General features: G+C 31.0%; 1 protein-coding gene across 2 annotated transcripts in view; it reads right to left on the bottom strand.

Annotated features, from left to right (window-relative positions):
• The window catches only part of LOC132699941 (sodium-independent sulfate anion transporter), a 28534-nt gene extending 18178 nt beyond the window's left edge, over positions 1 to 10356 (bottom strand). The window contains exons 1-2 of one of the 2 annotated variants that reach the window (XM_060666938.1): positions 10071 to 10356; positions 5716 to 5855 (exon numbers count right to left, since the gene is read on the bottom strand). In XM_060666938.1, the coding sequence (XP_060522921.1) occupies positions 5716 to 5855; positions 10071 to 10273 (343 nt within the window). In that variant the 5' untranslated portion in view covers positions 10274 to 10356. Of the gene's footprint in view, positions 1 to 327; positions 434 to 5715; positions 5856 to 10070 lie in introns of those variants that run through there. The other variant, XM_060666939.1, reaches the window with a different exon arrangement.
• Between the last annotated feature and the right edge of the window lie 6752 nt (positions 10357 to 17108).

Below are 17108 nucleotides of genomic sequence, written 5' to 3'. Positions count from 1 at the left end.
TTTGCTTACGGCTAGCCAAGAAATAAGCCAAGGCCGCAACGTTCACCACTTCTTACGTTGAAATTTTAATTTTCCCGAATACTTATTAATTAGTCGTAAACAATTAAGTATCCCAAAATGTTAAACTGTTTAGAAAGTATTTTCAGTCCCATTTGCTGACAAAAACAAAACAACGTGACCAAGCGGATTAGACAAACAACTCGGCATCAAATTACCATATGGCTATTAACCGTGCGCTAAATTAAGGGTCAATTTACATGGGACACAAAATATTGACATTAAAATGTTATAGTTATTATCATATTCAAATTAAATCCAGCACTGTACCTTGATATTGTCCACGGTATGTTTTAACCAACATCGTCACCTGTTGCACATAAACAATACCGCACTTTATAAATCAATGTCCTCCAACCCATTACGATCGCCTTCTTTGTAGTCTTGGCAAAGAATAAAAAGTGGTAACAGTCTGGTTCGAGTCTGCCAACCAGATAGATATGTTTCCGCTTTATCGAAGAACTAGGTTAAAAGTTAATCAACAAAAGAAACAATTATCGCAGTCACATGGATCGGGTAGCATTTTATTATTATTGTTAAACATCGCTCAGATAAAAGAGCACGTGGCGACAATGATGTGACTATTTTTTGAAACTTGCCTATAAAACTTTGAACGCTCACGAAAGAAATATTAATTTCTTGTCATTCGTGAGTAGCAATACAGGGTGAGTCGTGTTGAATGCTATAAATTCACAAAAACTAAAAAAGAGAATATTTAAACATTTGGTTAGTTTTACACTTTTTAAATTACATTTTTAACGACAGGGATTCCAAATCAACCAAAATACTGTGTTTTAATAAAATTTTCTTTAATATTTCCTATTTTGGCAAATACAGTGTAAGTAAATACTACAGGAGGTATTGATAACTGCAAAAATCCAATAGAGGGTCTATAAGCAACAGCGAAATCAAATTATTGACGTAAAGGTGGATCCTCAATGTGATGTGTGTTCCAGGTACGCGTGTCTATACAGACTGTAGATTGAATTTAAAATTATTTTTTGAAAATAACCCATTTTCACATTTCGCATTTAAAAAGTTTTTTAACTTTTTAAAATACTTACGTTGCTCCGAGAAGATTGAAATTTTTATCGAAGATGGAGGTCAATGAGGCAGATACCATAAACTTCTCCCCAGCCCCCTCCATTTAAATATAATTAATTACTTCTTATAAATTCACAGCCTCACACAAAAACAGTTCCCGATGGCAAACGGTTTTACTTGTGTGAATCTCTTTGGTATCGTTGGATAGAGGAAGGACCAAAGTATTTAACGCAAAAATTTCAATTTCTCAAAATTATTAATAAATAATATATAAAACGTTCAATATTGATCATTGATGTTTAAACTGTTTTTTTCCATTTAAAATAAGATTTTAAGGTTATTTCTCAACTTATATTGATGCGAGAAGGTTCAAATTTTTATAGAAAATGCACATCAATATGGTTTATTCGCAATACTATAATGTCCTCCTCAGTCCTCCCATTTTCGGTTAATATTTTTGATTTATTTTTCTAATGTTTATCATGTTTTTCCTCATAAATTTGAGATTTTTAATTTTTTTAAATATCTACGTTTTTCCGAAAAGATTGAAATTTGTATCGAAGTTAGAGGTCAATGAGGTCTATTCACAAATATTATAAAATAAACCTCCAACTTTCTCCATCATTAATTAATATTCTCAATTTATAATTTTCATTCTTTTTTTTTTTAAATACCTGCGTTACTTCGAAAAGATTGAAATTTTTACTGAAGATGAAGGTCAATGAGGTTTATAAACCAACTAACCAAAATTGTTAAATTGACAGCTGTCCAAATGTGACATTATTAAGATATTTTTTAAGAGCAATAATGTAGCTTGTATGACATGTCTCAATCGTCTTTTGCTAATTCGCAACCCGCCTCAACTTTCATTTTCGTTAGGTCGCCATATTGGGGTTTTCGATTTTTGGAAATAGCGTAAAATTTCCGGTTCAGTGATGTCTCATAACTGCACAATTGATTTTATAACACTTAAAGTCGGGTCTTAATTTCAAAGTTGTATTCCAATAAGTAGTACCTTTTCTCTTATTAAAATCATAAATATAACAGTATTCAAGAAAAAGACTTTTGAAGCGAGCAGTTAGATCCCCTGACCTTTCCCCAATGGATTTCTTCGTCTGGGGTCACACAAGATTATAGACACGAGAAATCTTGAGATAAAGAGTTTTATACACATTTAGAAACATCAATAGAAAAATAGTCACCAATTGGAAAAAGTGTCTCGAAGCAAATGGACCTCATTTTGCAAATCTGTGTAATTGTATAATTAGATTTTACATTACATTAGTTGCAAATTGTTTTTCTAATATTAATTAAATTAACGAAGACTTTTCTGACTTCTTAAAAAACAGACTCGTCCTCGTTTTTCTTTGTTAGTTATTAGCGTTAATGTTAAATAAATCATGACCTACTTATTAAATAATTAAGACCCAACTTTACGAAGTGAGATAAAATCTGAGTCTAAACTGGAAATTTTACGTTGTGCAATATAGCGATCATTAGAGAAATGAAAGTTAAAGAGGGTTGCGAGATAACAAAACACGATGAGGCACGCCATGCAAGCTATCTTACCGTCTTAAAAAGATGTTTGAATAATATCACATTTTGACAGCTGCCAATTTAAACGTTTCGGATTTACTGGCAAAACACGAAATCGGCTACTTTTGATTTTTCGCCGATATTTCCCAAACCATTTTGATCGATGGTAAATCGGAAGCCGGTTATCAAAACTACTAAGTTTCCTCTAACTTTTGTTGTAGGTATAACAGGAGCTCTGATCCCTGTATAGAGGAGTGAATCTGGGACACATTGTATGATAAACTGATTTTGAAAAAACTGGGACACATTGTATGATAAACTGATTTTGAAAAAACTGGGACACATTGTATGATAAACTGATTTTGAAAAAACTGGGACACATTGTATGATAAACTGATTTTGAAAAAAAGTTAAGCAGTCGGATTTAACCTTTCCTTGTTATATTGACGTCTACTGCGCTTCCCTACATGGACGCTCTATATACATGTATAGAAACTTCCAAGTGTTAACGAAACTAGATTGTAAATATTATTAAGGGCGCCATTTCGGCTAGATTTTTAAGTCGAGATAGGAGATTAAGTTTTAAAAATTCGTTCGTAATTTTGTTTACGAGTAGAGAATGAAATACCCAAGGTCACAAGCAGTTCTTGACACAAAAGCACATATCTTATTTGGAATTAAAAATTATGGTGACTTTGCGCATAATCCGAATATTTATAACTTTCGAAATTATAGGCCTACTCCCCATTAGGTTTATTTTGAAAACTATCGATATTCGGAACGTTTAACTTCATGCCAGCTCCACTTAATTCCAACTTCTAAATCCTATAAGATTCTAAAAATTTGCAGTTAAAAAAGTACATTTTGCCACAAGTTCCATAAACGCCAGTTTAGTGAAGAGTTTGTTATGGTAGCAGCCCACCGTCAAAATACCATCGTTAAAACTTATTAAAAACCGCTTCCGAGCCCGTGACTTAAGTACCGGAAAAAATCAAAATTGATTCGGGCATAATCGGATTTGTTAAAGGTTGTATCAAGAAGTAATTATTTTTTATTTTGGGTTATTTTCAATTTTTGAACTTCGTTTCCTTTTGCTTGACTCTTTCTATGTCCGTTTTGGGTGGAAATTGGATATTCAATTGAATCATTCCTATCAAAAATCACATCAAGTCAAAGTCAATAAAATATTTTTTAATAAAAAATGATGCCATAACAGAGTACGAGTGGCACACCCTGTAGATTGTTTTAAATTATCCGCGACAAACAATATTTTTTTATAAATGAACTTGGAGAAACACACAAACAGAAATAGTGCAATTTTATAAATGACCTCTTTGTTTCATAGATATTTGCGTAACACGAAAAGTATGTAACAAATGTTTGAAGACTGCTGTTGCATTTAAGAAAAGCTTAACATCAATTCTATGTAATCTAACTTAGATAAAACCAATAACATAGCACAATAGTTGCGGGCTTTGCATTAGCAAATTTACGCAAATTTACATTTATTGTTGTATATCGTTAAACAATCAATTTGGCTTACATTGAAGTTTTCGCTCTTTGCGTCATTTTGTTTTTGATCTCTACGCAATTAATTCGTTTTTCTCTGAAAATTTAATAGAATCTGAACCCATTTTGACAAAATTCTACCGAAAAAGTGAACCATTCGAACCAGAACATGTCAACATTTTTTTATGTGGAATTAAAAATTATTATCAGCATAACAACATCTCTATAAATCTGGTGGCTATATGATACCTACAAAAAATTTTGGTTGACAGGTCCCTGAGTTTTGCAAAATAAAATGTTTTTTTTAAGAAATGGGTCGACAAGCAATTCAAACTAGAAAATTCCCAGTCTCAACATTTTTTGATGTCGGATTCAGAATTATTATTAACATAGGCACCGTCTCACTTCCTATCAAAACCTTATATATTCCCTATTTTATCACTGGAATAACAATTTAACAATTAATAGATCAAGATAAAACAAAAATCTGATCAGGATGGACTTGCAGCTAATCTTTTGAAACTCTGTGCAAAATTGTTAAGTAAACCTTATATATTTCCCAAACAATAGAAAATACGCGTTCCATAAATTAAAAAATAAAATTGATATTAATCTCTTGGAACCTTTACTTTTTGGTATATTTCAAAAGATGTTGGTTATTGTCTTGAAAATTTAGAATATACTGTATGTACAGACCTTTTCATCTGAAGATGTTTATCACTTTTTCACTTATTAACTAAAGCCGGATAAAATGTGAAATAATTATCTTTTCCAGATTACCAATTTCACTTGTTTGTTCAAAGCGAAAAGGTTCCTATCTATAAAAAAAGCCTTTAAACTCAGGCCCTACTACTGCACAGAAGGAGATGGTCGCCTCTTTGAGCATTAGATTTAAATTTATTGGTATTGCAAAAATCTAAAATAATAAAAAAAATATTTGCCGCACTGAACTTATATAGGTAAAGTAACTCAACCGTGAAAATAGTATAAAAATTTTAAAAGGTTTTGAAAATTGTAGGAAAATTTGTTTGTGTTTTTTTGTTTTACCTTTTGAAGCAACATCTCAAAATTTTTACTTATTCGTAAAGGTATAACGCAGAGGTGCCACTTAGTCCGCCTTGCGTATCTAAATTGTAAAGGTAAATCTCATCCCTCTACGAAAGATTCAAAATAGTCAAAATGACCTTACTAACACCGGCGTTTCTTGTTTTCAAATACTTTTCACGAAAATCAAGGTGGGTCGTTTTATAATTAACAAGAGACAGACGTTTGTTAACTACAGCAGTGCCTCAAATTACCATAAAAACTCTCCCAAAAGTTTTAATGATGTTTGTCAATATAATGACAATTGTGAATTAAAGGTATCAAGAAAAAGAGAAGAAGAAGGGAAAGAGCTTGACAAGAAAGGGAAAATGCATAAAGATTATTTATAGACTAAAGAGTAGTAGTAGAAGACCGCCTGTTGAATAGTATGTGTTATAAATAATAAAGTTATAATTATAATAAAATAATTTAAGTCTACGCCTTTCTGTTTTGTTGAATCACTTGTATCATTGTTTATAAAGCTACCTGAGAAATTGTTGCAGCCAATCAGATCGCTTCTTCGTCTTAAATCAGTGGAAGAAGTCTGAAGGCCAGGGTTATCGTAAGCGTAACTGAACCCGCCTCCGGCATTGCCTTCCAGGTCCCTCTCCGTTTCGTCGATACCTCTGAAAATTGATTTAATTGATTTAATATTTATAGTGATAATGACACTGAACATTTTTCGATATTGTCATCAAAAGCGAGTCAAGAACGACCAGATTCTTCGATCAAGTATTATACATAACTTTTTATAGCCTTTTAACCTTAATATTTAGCATCAAAAATTTATTATTCAACTCGTACAACAAAATTCGTAACGCGTTGATTGAGTCCGACCATCATCAGGATACGCGTCCTTGAATTTTTTTATGTTCGCCTAATTTTTTATTTTGCTGGATATTTAAAAAAATATATCAAACTTTTGATATACTAAGTAACGGCTGTGGGATAAGTTCATTTATGCAGGGTGTCCGAATAAGGCCCCTTATCTCAGAAACTACGACGATAAAAAAAAAGTTAAATAGGAAAGTTGCATAGTTTCATCTAGATCTACTGGATGTCTCGTTCAAGTGGGGCAACTAAGTAATTTAATTTATTAATAATTACTTTAAATAGAACACGCTATATATTTTTGCAAATTCTAGATATATTTCGTGTATAATGTAATGTTAAGTAATTAATAATAAACAAGGGAACATTGATTATTTAACTTTGGATAGATTCCTTACGGGGAGGCTTTATTGCCATATACAGAATGGATTTTTTAAATGTAAATTAATACACAGTGAGAAAAGATGATTGATTACTCAAAACCGTTTTTTTTTAATTATTTTTAATAAAAAATATGACATTTGCGACTTTAATTGCTGCTCCCAACTCTTACAACAATTTTAGGTCACAGAAACGTCATTTTAAAATATCCACAAAGAAAAATTGTGTTGAAAGCGATACTTTTTGACATAAAATTCAAGATTTGTCGAAAACGGTTGAACTTAGACATATATAAAATTCATCAAGAATTTTCAGGGCAATTAAAAGAAATGTGTTCTATTTAAAATAAGGATACTGGCATTTCCCTCAGATGAACGAAAAATTAAAAATTAAAAAAATTAAATAAAACCATGCAACTTTGTAGTTTCTGAGGTCGAGAACCTTATTTTAGACAGATTATATAGTCTGGTACGTGAGGAAAGTGCTTAAAACATATAGTAAATCTTAAGTATCAGTATCTACTGGTTCTTCACGAAATTATTTTTAAGCTGAGAAGTTGTGTATTTTCACTTTTTATTATGAAAATGGGAAAAAAAAAAGGAAATAACATCAGCTAACAAAATTCTTTGCGGATGTTTATTTCAATCCAGAATATTTAATTAGACTGTATATTCCAGTGGTGATATTGATTTACAAAGTCCATGATATCCAAGTGAGAAGTAAACTCGTTATTAATGTTCGGTAAAAATATTTTTAATTTAAATATAAAAAAACTGTATCTAGTTGCGAGCAATAGGGCATTTTTTCAATTATCTATAGAGACGAAGGCTTGAAAATTGTAATCTCTATTATTTTGAACTTCTTGGAAATCATACCTTTATTTCCCTTTTATTATACCTACATATCTATTGATATGTCGTTTTCAAGTGACAATTCTAATTAATATTATTTTGAAATATATTAATTAAATCGTTCCTATCCAGAACCATTTAGGTCAATTTTTTCATATCAAAGTCAGCTACTATTTTTTAAATATATAAATAATATAATAATATAATAATAATATAATAATATAATAATATAATAATATATAATATAAATAATATAAATATAAATATAAATAAAAATATAAATATTTTTTAAATGTGTTTGTTTATATTTAGCATAACACTAATTTTAGATAAACATTTCTGCACAAATGTATTTTTAATTAATCAGTTTTGTGTGTTCAATGAAATTTATACTTTTTTTAATTATATGGGTCCTCTCTGATTTTTAAAGTAACTATTATTTGGTCACAGTTTTAAAACAGCAACATTCCGATAAGCATTGTTTATATAAACAAGCCACTTGTAATGTATAAATTTTATTAAGATATTAAGAGCCCACAAATTCCCAGAAACAATTCAACGAATCGATAAAAAACTCTTTTTAAGCCTAATAGAACCGCACAAAACTGAAAATTTAATCTTGAAGTCCAGAAATTTTATATTTTGTCGAAAATAGAATTATCGGTATCATTATAGATAATAAAGAGTTCAATTTTTTTAAATCTTATTACCTTTGCTAAATCAATCAAATTGTTACTTTCCGATGTCTACAAAAAGCTTGTCCGTGAGTGGACGGCGCAGTGAAGCAAAATAATTGTCGGCAAAAAATAATAGCGAAAGTAGTTTGAAAAAAATAAGGCCTTCTCTAGCGGTCTTCCTTTCAATGTGGTATTAGTCCACTCGATGGGAGTTTTACACCATCGAAATGTGTATCTTGATCTAGTTTATTTTTCTAACGCTCTTGAAGCGACTAATAATTTCAATTTGCGTTTGGTAGTATTTTTTTCAATATTTGTCGCACTCGGCTAACTTTCCTGATAATAAACAATTCATTGATTAATATCCCTAAGGATTCAAGCCGGTTCGTATTTGAATGATTTGATTTGAGACTTAAAATTAAATATATAAATGACAAAATCAATTCTACTAAGCAGCAGAAAAATAACACAAATAACACATAACAATTAAAAGAAAGATTTACACATTATGTAAACATAATTATGCCTGAGACAATATAATATTAAAAGATTCGACTTTTTTTTTTTCAATTAGCCATCAATTTATTACAAAAAACTAGAAATTTAATTTGTAGAAGAGGGCCTGTTGTCACATGAGTAGATAATAGAGAGTGAGCAAAAATTAATTACAAAAATTAAAATATAAGAAATAATTTTATCTGACTTGGTATCAAAAATTAAGGTGTATACGGCTGTACATTCCAGAAATTAAAATTTCCTAAAATAATTTGCAACTTAACATTTTTCTATTGGAATAATGCTATAATACGACTATGATAATGAACCTCAAAAAAATAGAATTAGGATTCAGTTTCTAAATCTAATTGGTAGTGGTGGTGTAGTTAGAAAACTAAACTGATATACAACTTTTACTGCTGAAAATGGGGGTCAGAGCACTTACTTTAAGTTTTAGAATTGAATTTATTTATTTTTAATTTTTTAACGTAAATATAATGATTACACATGTTCTGAAATAATTTATAATCCTGCTTGTGTCAGAAGATCTTTCCAATCTTATCCCTCGTTTTATATTTTAGAACACCATGCTCCTCAAATCACATTCAATTCGTCCAACAATTATTTTATCAGCATTTTTTCTTTTTAAATCTATAATTTTGTCGTTTCCAATATAACAATTATATAGCTCCAATTTTTTATTTTCAGATTACATTCTACATTTTAACGGAAAAAAATCAGATTCATTAAGTTACATTCTGAATCAATTTAGATATCTTTAATTCCAAATTTTTTCACATCTAAAATACCCATGCAAAATTAAATAATTAAGGCTCTCTCATAGGAAAAATTGCTTTGTATTTTTAAAATAAAATTTAGGATTTGGCGAAAACGGTTAGACTTAGATAGGTATGAAATTTTTTTTCTATCGTTGGTGGTTTACGAGTTATGGAGGTTGGGAACCTCATTTCGAACCTCCTGTAAATAATAAAACTAAACAAAGTAAACTAACTTCACATTGTAATTTACATAAGCGGATGTTTCAGAGTGTAAAAAATTCAAATAAAACAAAAATTGACAAATTTATTTGCTACTATTTTTAGTAAATTAACTTAGCGATAAGAAAGAAAAATATTATGGAAAATCAATCAAATCTGCATTTAAAAAGTGTCCATTGCATAAGCAATAAGAGTACAAATCTATCCTCGCAGGCATTTAATGAAATGTGGACCTAGTCTTTCTGAAATTAGGGTCAGTCCATATGAAATTAATTGTTGACTTGTCGATAAATTTTATTTTACATAATCTGCCTTGGCTCATAAATTATTACATTTTTAGATTCCGATTTAAGGAAGAGTTACCTTATTGTAAAATTTTTTACAAGAGTAATGAGTTTAAACAAACTCATTACTTTTGATCCCGTTTTAATTGAAAAAAAGAACCAAAATATCCAAATTATATTTTAAAAAATCATTTGTTTATACTAAACATACGTAAAAAACGACAAAAATGGGACTCGAAAAATAACATTTCTCGAATCAATTTGCAATATTATAGTTAATTACGATAATACCAAATGAGAAAATGTCGGAGGAAAAAGACCTACGCGAATTTCACAGAATTTCTCCTTTCTTCTTTCATTTCGTAGCGGTTCCACAGCAAAACCGTACACGCAAAATCACAGCAAAACAAACCGATAAGCGAACGATCAGATCTATAGATGATTGTCCAGCTTCCGTTGACAACAAATCGTACGCGATTACTGGATCGCACCTCAAATTTCGTTCGGCTTTTGTTTCCGTAGGTCATGTGATATGGTAAACATTCCAACTTAGTTTTTTTTTTTGGTCACGTGAACTGCGCACTTACGAGCAGGTATTCCGGGAAACCCGGACTTTGGGAGAAGTCTCTAGGCCCCCGGTTCGGGTCAAACTAGTCATCGAATGTTGTCGGTTCGCTTCTTCTTTGCCGTACGAAGAACGAGAAATAACCAGTAAGTTTTACTTCTCGTGCGTGCGAAGCGAATTTAGAAAATTCGTCGCCTCAGCCTTAGAAATGCGGAGAATAATTTACTATAATAATAATTAGTAACTATAAATAATATTGATGGGAATTAAGGAAATGGTGTTTGTTTCGATATACAAGTTTTAAAAAAATGCGATTTCAACTGCCACTTTAGGAAATTCTAAAAAACTTTCTTTGTGAAAAAAATCTCTTTGCTAAAGTGTCAATATCAACATCTACATGTTTTCTAATCTGTTTTTTTTTTAATTTTTCTGAATTTCAGCAGAAATAACCTTCATAGTGCATAACATCTATTCCTTGAAATATTCCCCCACTGTCGGACATAATATAAAATGAAACACAATTGACGCGCCATATTTCAGAGGTGTACATTGAATAAAGATATTATAAAAAAAACCAGGCCTAACGCTAATTTCAATGGTTCCCAAAACATATATTTGTTTGATTATTTGTACTGCTACTTGGTGGTGGTTAAAGTCAGACCGATATAGTCATTATCAAAGAATGTAAAAAATAATAATAATAAGAATCGTTATTAACCAATTTCTTTTCTAAATCTTCCTTTGTTGATCTGCCTGGTCCTCTTCTGCCTCTTGTTTGCCAATTTATGATTTGTTTCGGGGTGCTCTCTTCAATGGTCTTTAGATCCTTTCCTGATGTTCCTGCTGCTTGTCGCCAAAAATCCATTTCTGTTGCTCTTAGTTTCTTATCTGTCGTTTCTTTTAAAGGCCATATCTCCGATCCGAAAGTGGCGGTGCTTTTCTTCAATAGTTCTTTAAAAAACCTTTATGGATTTCAAAAGAATTGTATGTGTGTTTGAAGAGAAATTCATACTTGAGTGATATCCAGAAGTGTGACATTAAATTCAATGGACAGAACGAGCGGCTCGTTGGATTTCCAATGGGTTAAGGTGTGCTATTTTGAAAGTAGTCAACTGTAATCAAGTTTTGGAAAATGGTTTTTTTTAAAGCCACTCTGGATGAGTTGAATGAACATGATAATCATATAGCTATTTCATAATCTAGCGGCCCTACTACAGTAAAAATTGATGCACCTCAGGTGCCATTAATATTTTCGTAGAGAAGGGAATGTTTTTCCTCGCAAGCATCTACATTTCACCTCCTAACCTGTACTTTGTGCCATTTTCTTTCTAAACAGCGATTTCCCCAAACTTAATCCGTTCTCCCAGAAAATTTAGCGAGACATTGACAAAATGCTATCCTAAAAATCAAGCATCCAAGTTTACTGATGATCTGTCAGTCATGTTGGCGCAAGGTTAAACACTGGATTTTAAATTTTGCGCATGCGCATGTTGAATATACCTAATTTATTTTCTTAGTTGCTTCATAAATTCCTGTATTATAGCTATTAGGCAGTATCTTCCATATCTCTAGTACCTATATGGTCAGATTGGGAAATCTTTTTTTTTCTACTCCCTAGTATGCAACGATTAAGCGTGCGTTAAGTGTCACTTCGGACGCTTATGAAATATATTATGAAAAATATCAAATTCTGCTTATTTATTTTTAATGCTTCTAAAATCGCTCTTATTTTTTACATATAAGCTATACATTTTTTAAAATCGAAACGATAGTTTTGATTAGCTTTGCTTTTGTTACAATATACAAAGACATTTTTTTTCTTTTTGTTCCAAAATTCGTATACAGCTTTGTATACAAAATATCATTCTTAACATTTTTTTCAAACAAGTTTTTTCTAGTCCCTAATCTAAAATACCCACTTATGCAGTCGAACGCAAAGTGTCCAAAGTGTCACTGTAAGACCTAAACTTCATTGTAGCGATCTCCTTCGTTCTTTACTTACTTCAGATTCGTTGGATTTGGGTTGGCATATCGCCGACTGTTATAAAGAGCATAATGATAAAATTATCAAAACTGGTCTGTGTGCTCGTGATTGAATTGCGACTGCTGCACCCATGGAGTGTTTACTTCAACTGTTGGATTGCTGAAGACCTTTTTGCTTCCCTTGATTAAAATTACTTCCTTGAATTTCCTCTTGCACTAGTGTTGCTCTATATGAATTGTAAGTCTTTTTGCTAAGTGTATTTTGTCTTAATGAGTACGCAACAGAGTGTATCACCAGGTCTTATAATTTTTTGACATATGGGATAGTAATTCTATTCCATTCTATTCCATTCTATTCTATTTACAAGGAAAAAGTATTTTATAGATATTAACTTAATGCTTGATAATAGAGCTGAAAAGAGTTAACCAAATAAAAGACTTGAGAATTGCTCTTGACCCTCAGCTAAACTTTGAGGCTCATTTTGAAAATGACCAAAGGATTCAAGAAGCATCAGTCAGTAATAATCATTTATACTAGCATGATAAGGTCTGTACTAAAGTAGGTACTCAGCCACAGTTTGGAATCATATTTATAGGTAAATATATCAACAGAATAGAAACCATACAAAAAAAACTTTTGAAAAATTTTAACTTTAGATACAACAGAGATCGACACTTTTACTCGTACGAAAAAAACTGAAAATTTTACAATTTGAAGAAGCTTGAAACTGGAAGAAACTGTTTTAATGTTGCTTTTCTTTACAAAGTTGTAAATAATCTTGTGGATTCTTCTTTTTGTATAATTATAATAATTGTATTTTTTAAAACGGCATAGATATAAATAGGTTTAATTTAAGCCTCAGTTTATTTAAAACAAACAAATATAAACTTCTCTAGATCGTAATTATAATTTATTTGTATCTAACCTTTGCTTTCGTTGTATATATAAGAAATTTATTGCTCACTTTCCCGATTTTGTTAAATAGTAATAGTCCTATTGTGCCATTGTGTAATTGGGTAGCTGCGTCTGCCTGTTGAATGGCCTGTAAAATACAATTAAATAAATAAATAAGTTTTTTTCTCCGTTGTTGCAGAGTTAAACACATTGATGATGCGACTTATGTCAAAATTTACTTTTAGGTTATCGGTCATGGACCGCACATTAAAAAAAATCCGTATGTCCAACATTACGCACTGCGCTGTCGTATTTACCAAAAAGGCTCATATAGATGGACATACATTGGTTCCGATTTGCTAATAAATCATACCTTTTAAAGAAACGATAATGAAGATAACAAACTCCTACTGAACGGCGAACCGAACACATGAGAACCATTCAATGAAAAATGCAGCATTTTCATTAAATCATGTCAAAATCAGCTTGTTATATTCGCTAATATTTTTTTCACAATAAATAAAGGAAGACATTTCGTTTCTTGATTAACAATTTCTAATGACACGTACGTGATGCTTTTAAAATATGATTCGTCGGCCATGTTGAAATAATAGCAATGTCATAAATTCGAGAATAGAAGTTTGTTATCGCCACGTTTTATAGCCTGCGTAATAAACCATAGGCACAAACACGGTTCTAGAAAAATATCCTGCAAATGAAACGCATTTTTTGTTTAAATTGCTGATTGGAGTGCAAAATTATTAGGCCTGGGTGGAATTTACAACGTTTTATAGGATAACGTTAGCCGATGATTGATATCACTAAGATTTACCATATGCACATTTATTAAACAAAACGGAAAATGCAATAAAAAATATGCAAAATAAAATATAGATATCGTTCCTACGAAATAGCCAATGCGCAATTTTTGTCGTAGTGTTGATATTAAAAATGAAGGGACCGAAAATTCCACGAAACATTTTTGCTCAAAAATTACATTTTAAAATAAAGAAAAGTGTGGTAAATGGCATTTGAGTCACGAGTTTATTTGACACGAGCGGAGCGCAGCGATCTAGTGTGCGGTAACTGTCATTTTACCACATTTGCGGGATATTACCGCGCGGGTATAGCAGCAATCGAATTTTGACGTTTGTCAATTGTGATGGTCATGTCAGTGAATGTATTCTCGTTGTTTTGCGAAAATGGGCCCAAAAACTAACAGTTGCAGAACAAGGATAGTATGCAACACGTTTGGGAAACTTTTTAAGTCGTTCGTTTATTAAACATTCGCTCCGCTCGTGCCAAACAAACTCGTGACTCAAATGCAGTTTACCGCACTGGTTGCATAATATACTATTTTGCAAAACAACACAAATACATCAAATGACCCGACTGTCAGAATTAAAAAACATCAAAATATAAGCTAGATCGGTGTATAATTAGGTATTTTACAGAAGGGAATAGAAAAAATGTTTTACTCTCCAACAATATTTATTATCTAAAAAAAAATATCAATTCGCCAACGGAAATTAATATGCATTAAGGAAAATTACCGCGTTTGTTTTGGTAGTTTGGCTATTTGCTAAATGTATTATACAGGAATTCAGATTTTCGAATAAAGCAAATATACAATAAATCAATCTCGTCGCTTTAGACACAAAAAATACGGCAAGCAAAAATTTTCGCAGATTTTTCGCTTGATATCTGTCAGATTTAAATGTCATTAAACCGTTTACTTTTGTTTACTGGAAGCACATACTTTTCGAAAAAATAAAGGTAGATTTCAGACTAGTTATTTAATACCCAGACTGTTTGTCGCGTATCAACTATTCACTGTACTGTAAAAGTTGTTTTTTCTTATGAATGTTTATGCGTTAAGTTTACAGGAAATGATATTTTGTTTAAAAATTTGCAATAAAAATATCTCAATTTCACCAACGTAGAGAGAAAAAAAAATTTGAATATCTCGGCAACAAACATGGGACGACGAAACTATTAAAATAATTGTCCATCAAAACCAATAGATATATTACACGTGGCAAATTGGTACTTAGACACTTTCAGTTCACATATTTTGCTTTACGCTGTGTTTTTGGTTTTTGCCAACACTTTGAAATTATGTTACATTTTCATATAGACAAAGTGTAGTGAGTGTTGGGAAAGACATTTTTAACATCTAACCAAAACTTTAATAAAACAAACGGAAAGAATTCTCAATACTTCAGAAAAACGCCACATTTCTTGAACAAATTGGAAGATTAATGTATAATAATTAAAATAATATCCCCCTTTGAATCAATCGCATTTCAACGTGGTTTTTTTTTATGATAAAAATTGAAAAGCTGCCCCAATCAGTAATTTTTCAAGAAAAACATTTGATAAGCTCTTTTCTAAACGATTTATTAATTAACAGTAGTTATAGATACAGCTATAACACAGGATAACCAAATGAAACAACAATGATGCAGGAAATCCAACAACTGATTTTAGAAGTTTTTAATGTGCTGTTTCTATAAGATCTAGATTTTGAGATATAGATTAATTGAAATTAATTTTGTGCAACGACAAATATAAAGAAATAACGCATAACGCATATAATAAACTACATTCTGGATGAGTGGAAGATATCACTAGGGAAACCATTACACAAAGTTTCTAATCCAATGCGGTTTTATTTTTCGAGCGTATGATAAGAAAATGGGTACCGGTCCTGTGCTGTTAGATTCCTCGAAGCAACAGTTGAAAATCGCAAATACCAAAATCTTGGCCTGTCTAATGTACGCAACAACAAAACAATACAAATTAAATTAACATTCTGTTAATAAACAGCGTTGTTGGATCAGACAGGAAATCTTTAATGTTATCAAATATTGGGTTTATAATTTTTTCAGTGGAAAAATTGGATGCACTTAAGACATGACGCCCGATAAAAATTGGACTTGTTCGGCAACGCGATAAAGTCGATTAAAAATTCAACGACCATGACACCGCGAGACTAACTTTTCTTGGTTTCCGCTGATACGTAGGAATTCGGCGCCAAGTAAAATTTGCAATTTAATTCCTGGAGCAAGGCAGGCATATGCATACGTGATACCTAATTAAAAACGGGAGATGAATTTATAGCATTCTAGTTAGGTAATATCACTATTGGCTCTTTCAATTAAAATTTATAAATAAATGATATGTTTATATGTGCTTTTTTTTAATGCCATCGGTAAATATGGAACTTGTGATCTCCAAAGCGCTTCCGAAATATACTTTAAACCTGCCTAAAATGAGTACATTTGTAAGCCTTCTCACACCCCCTCACTTTTCTTATGCAAAATGACTTTCGGCCTATTTTTTTTTAATTTAGTATGTCGTAGTCCTTGAACAAATATCTTCATGAGCCAATTCGATCATATGTCCAGTTTTCGAGACATCGGTGCTGAAAGTTGGACAAAGGAAAATTTTTAATAATATTGCTAGTTTGCAATAAATAAGTAAAAGTTCACAAAAAATAATTTTAAAGGTATCGTAAATAAAGAAAATATAATCGACAAATTAGAAGACATTCTGCTTGCACGCAATCTTGTGTACAAAATATTATAATTTACAATAAAAGTTACCCAAAAATTCTATCCGTTAATATTTTGGTTACTATTTGAGTTATTCTACTTAAATTTCGGGGCTTTATCTATCGTTAAAGGAAAAATCATATATAAATAATAATAAAAATCATGTATAAATTAAAACTTGTTTTTTTTTAGGAAAGATTTTTTTTGGTCGGAATATAAGTGGATGTTTAAACAGTTTTAAATAGGCTATGCATAAGATGTCTGTCTGTTTGCTAAATCTATCTTTTCATTATTGAGCAAAAATTTATTTTTTTAATAAACCGCAAAATAAAATATTCTTAGATGTCTGATGTCTAGAAATA

The sequence above is a fragment of the Cylas formicarius genome, unplaced genomic scaffold, assembly GCF_029955315.1.
Source record: "Cylas formicarius isolate icCylForm1 unplaced genomic scaffold, icCylForm1.1 PGA_scaffold_3__17_contigs__length_32017465, whole genome shotgun sequence".
NCBI classification, from domain to species: domain Eukaryota; kingdom Metazoa; phylum Arthropoda; class Insecta; order Coleoptera; family Brentidae; genus Cylas; species Cylas formicarius.
Note: the sequence above shows the minus strand (reverse complement) of the source record. Positions and strands in the feature narration are given on the sequence as shown.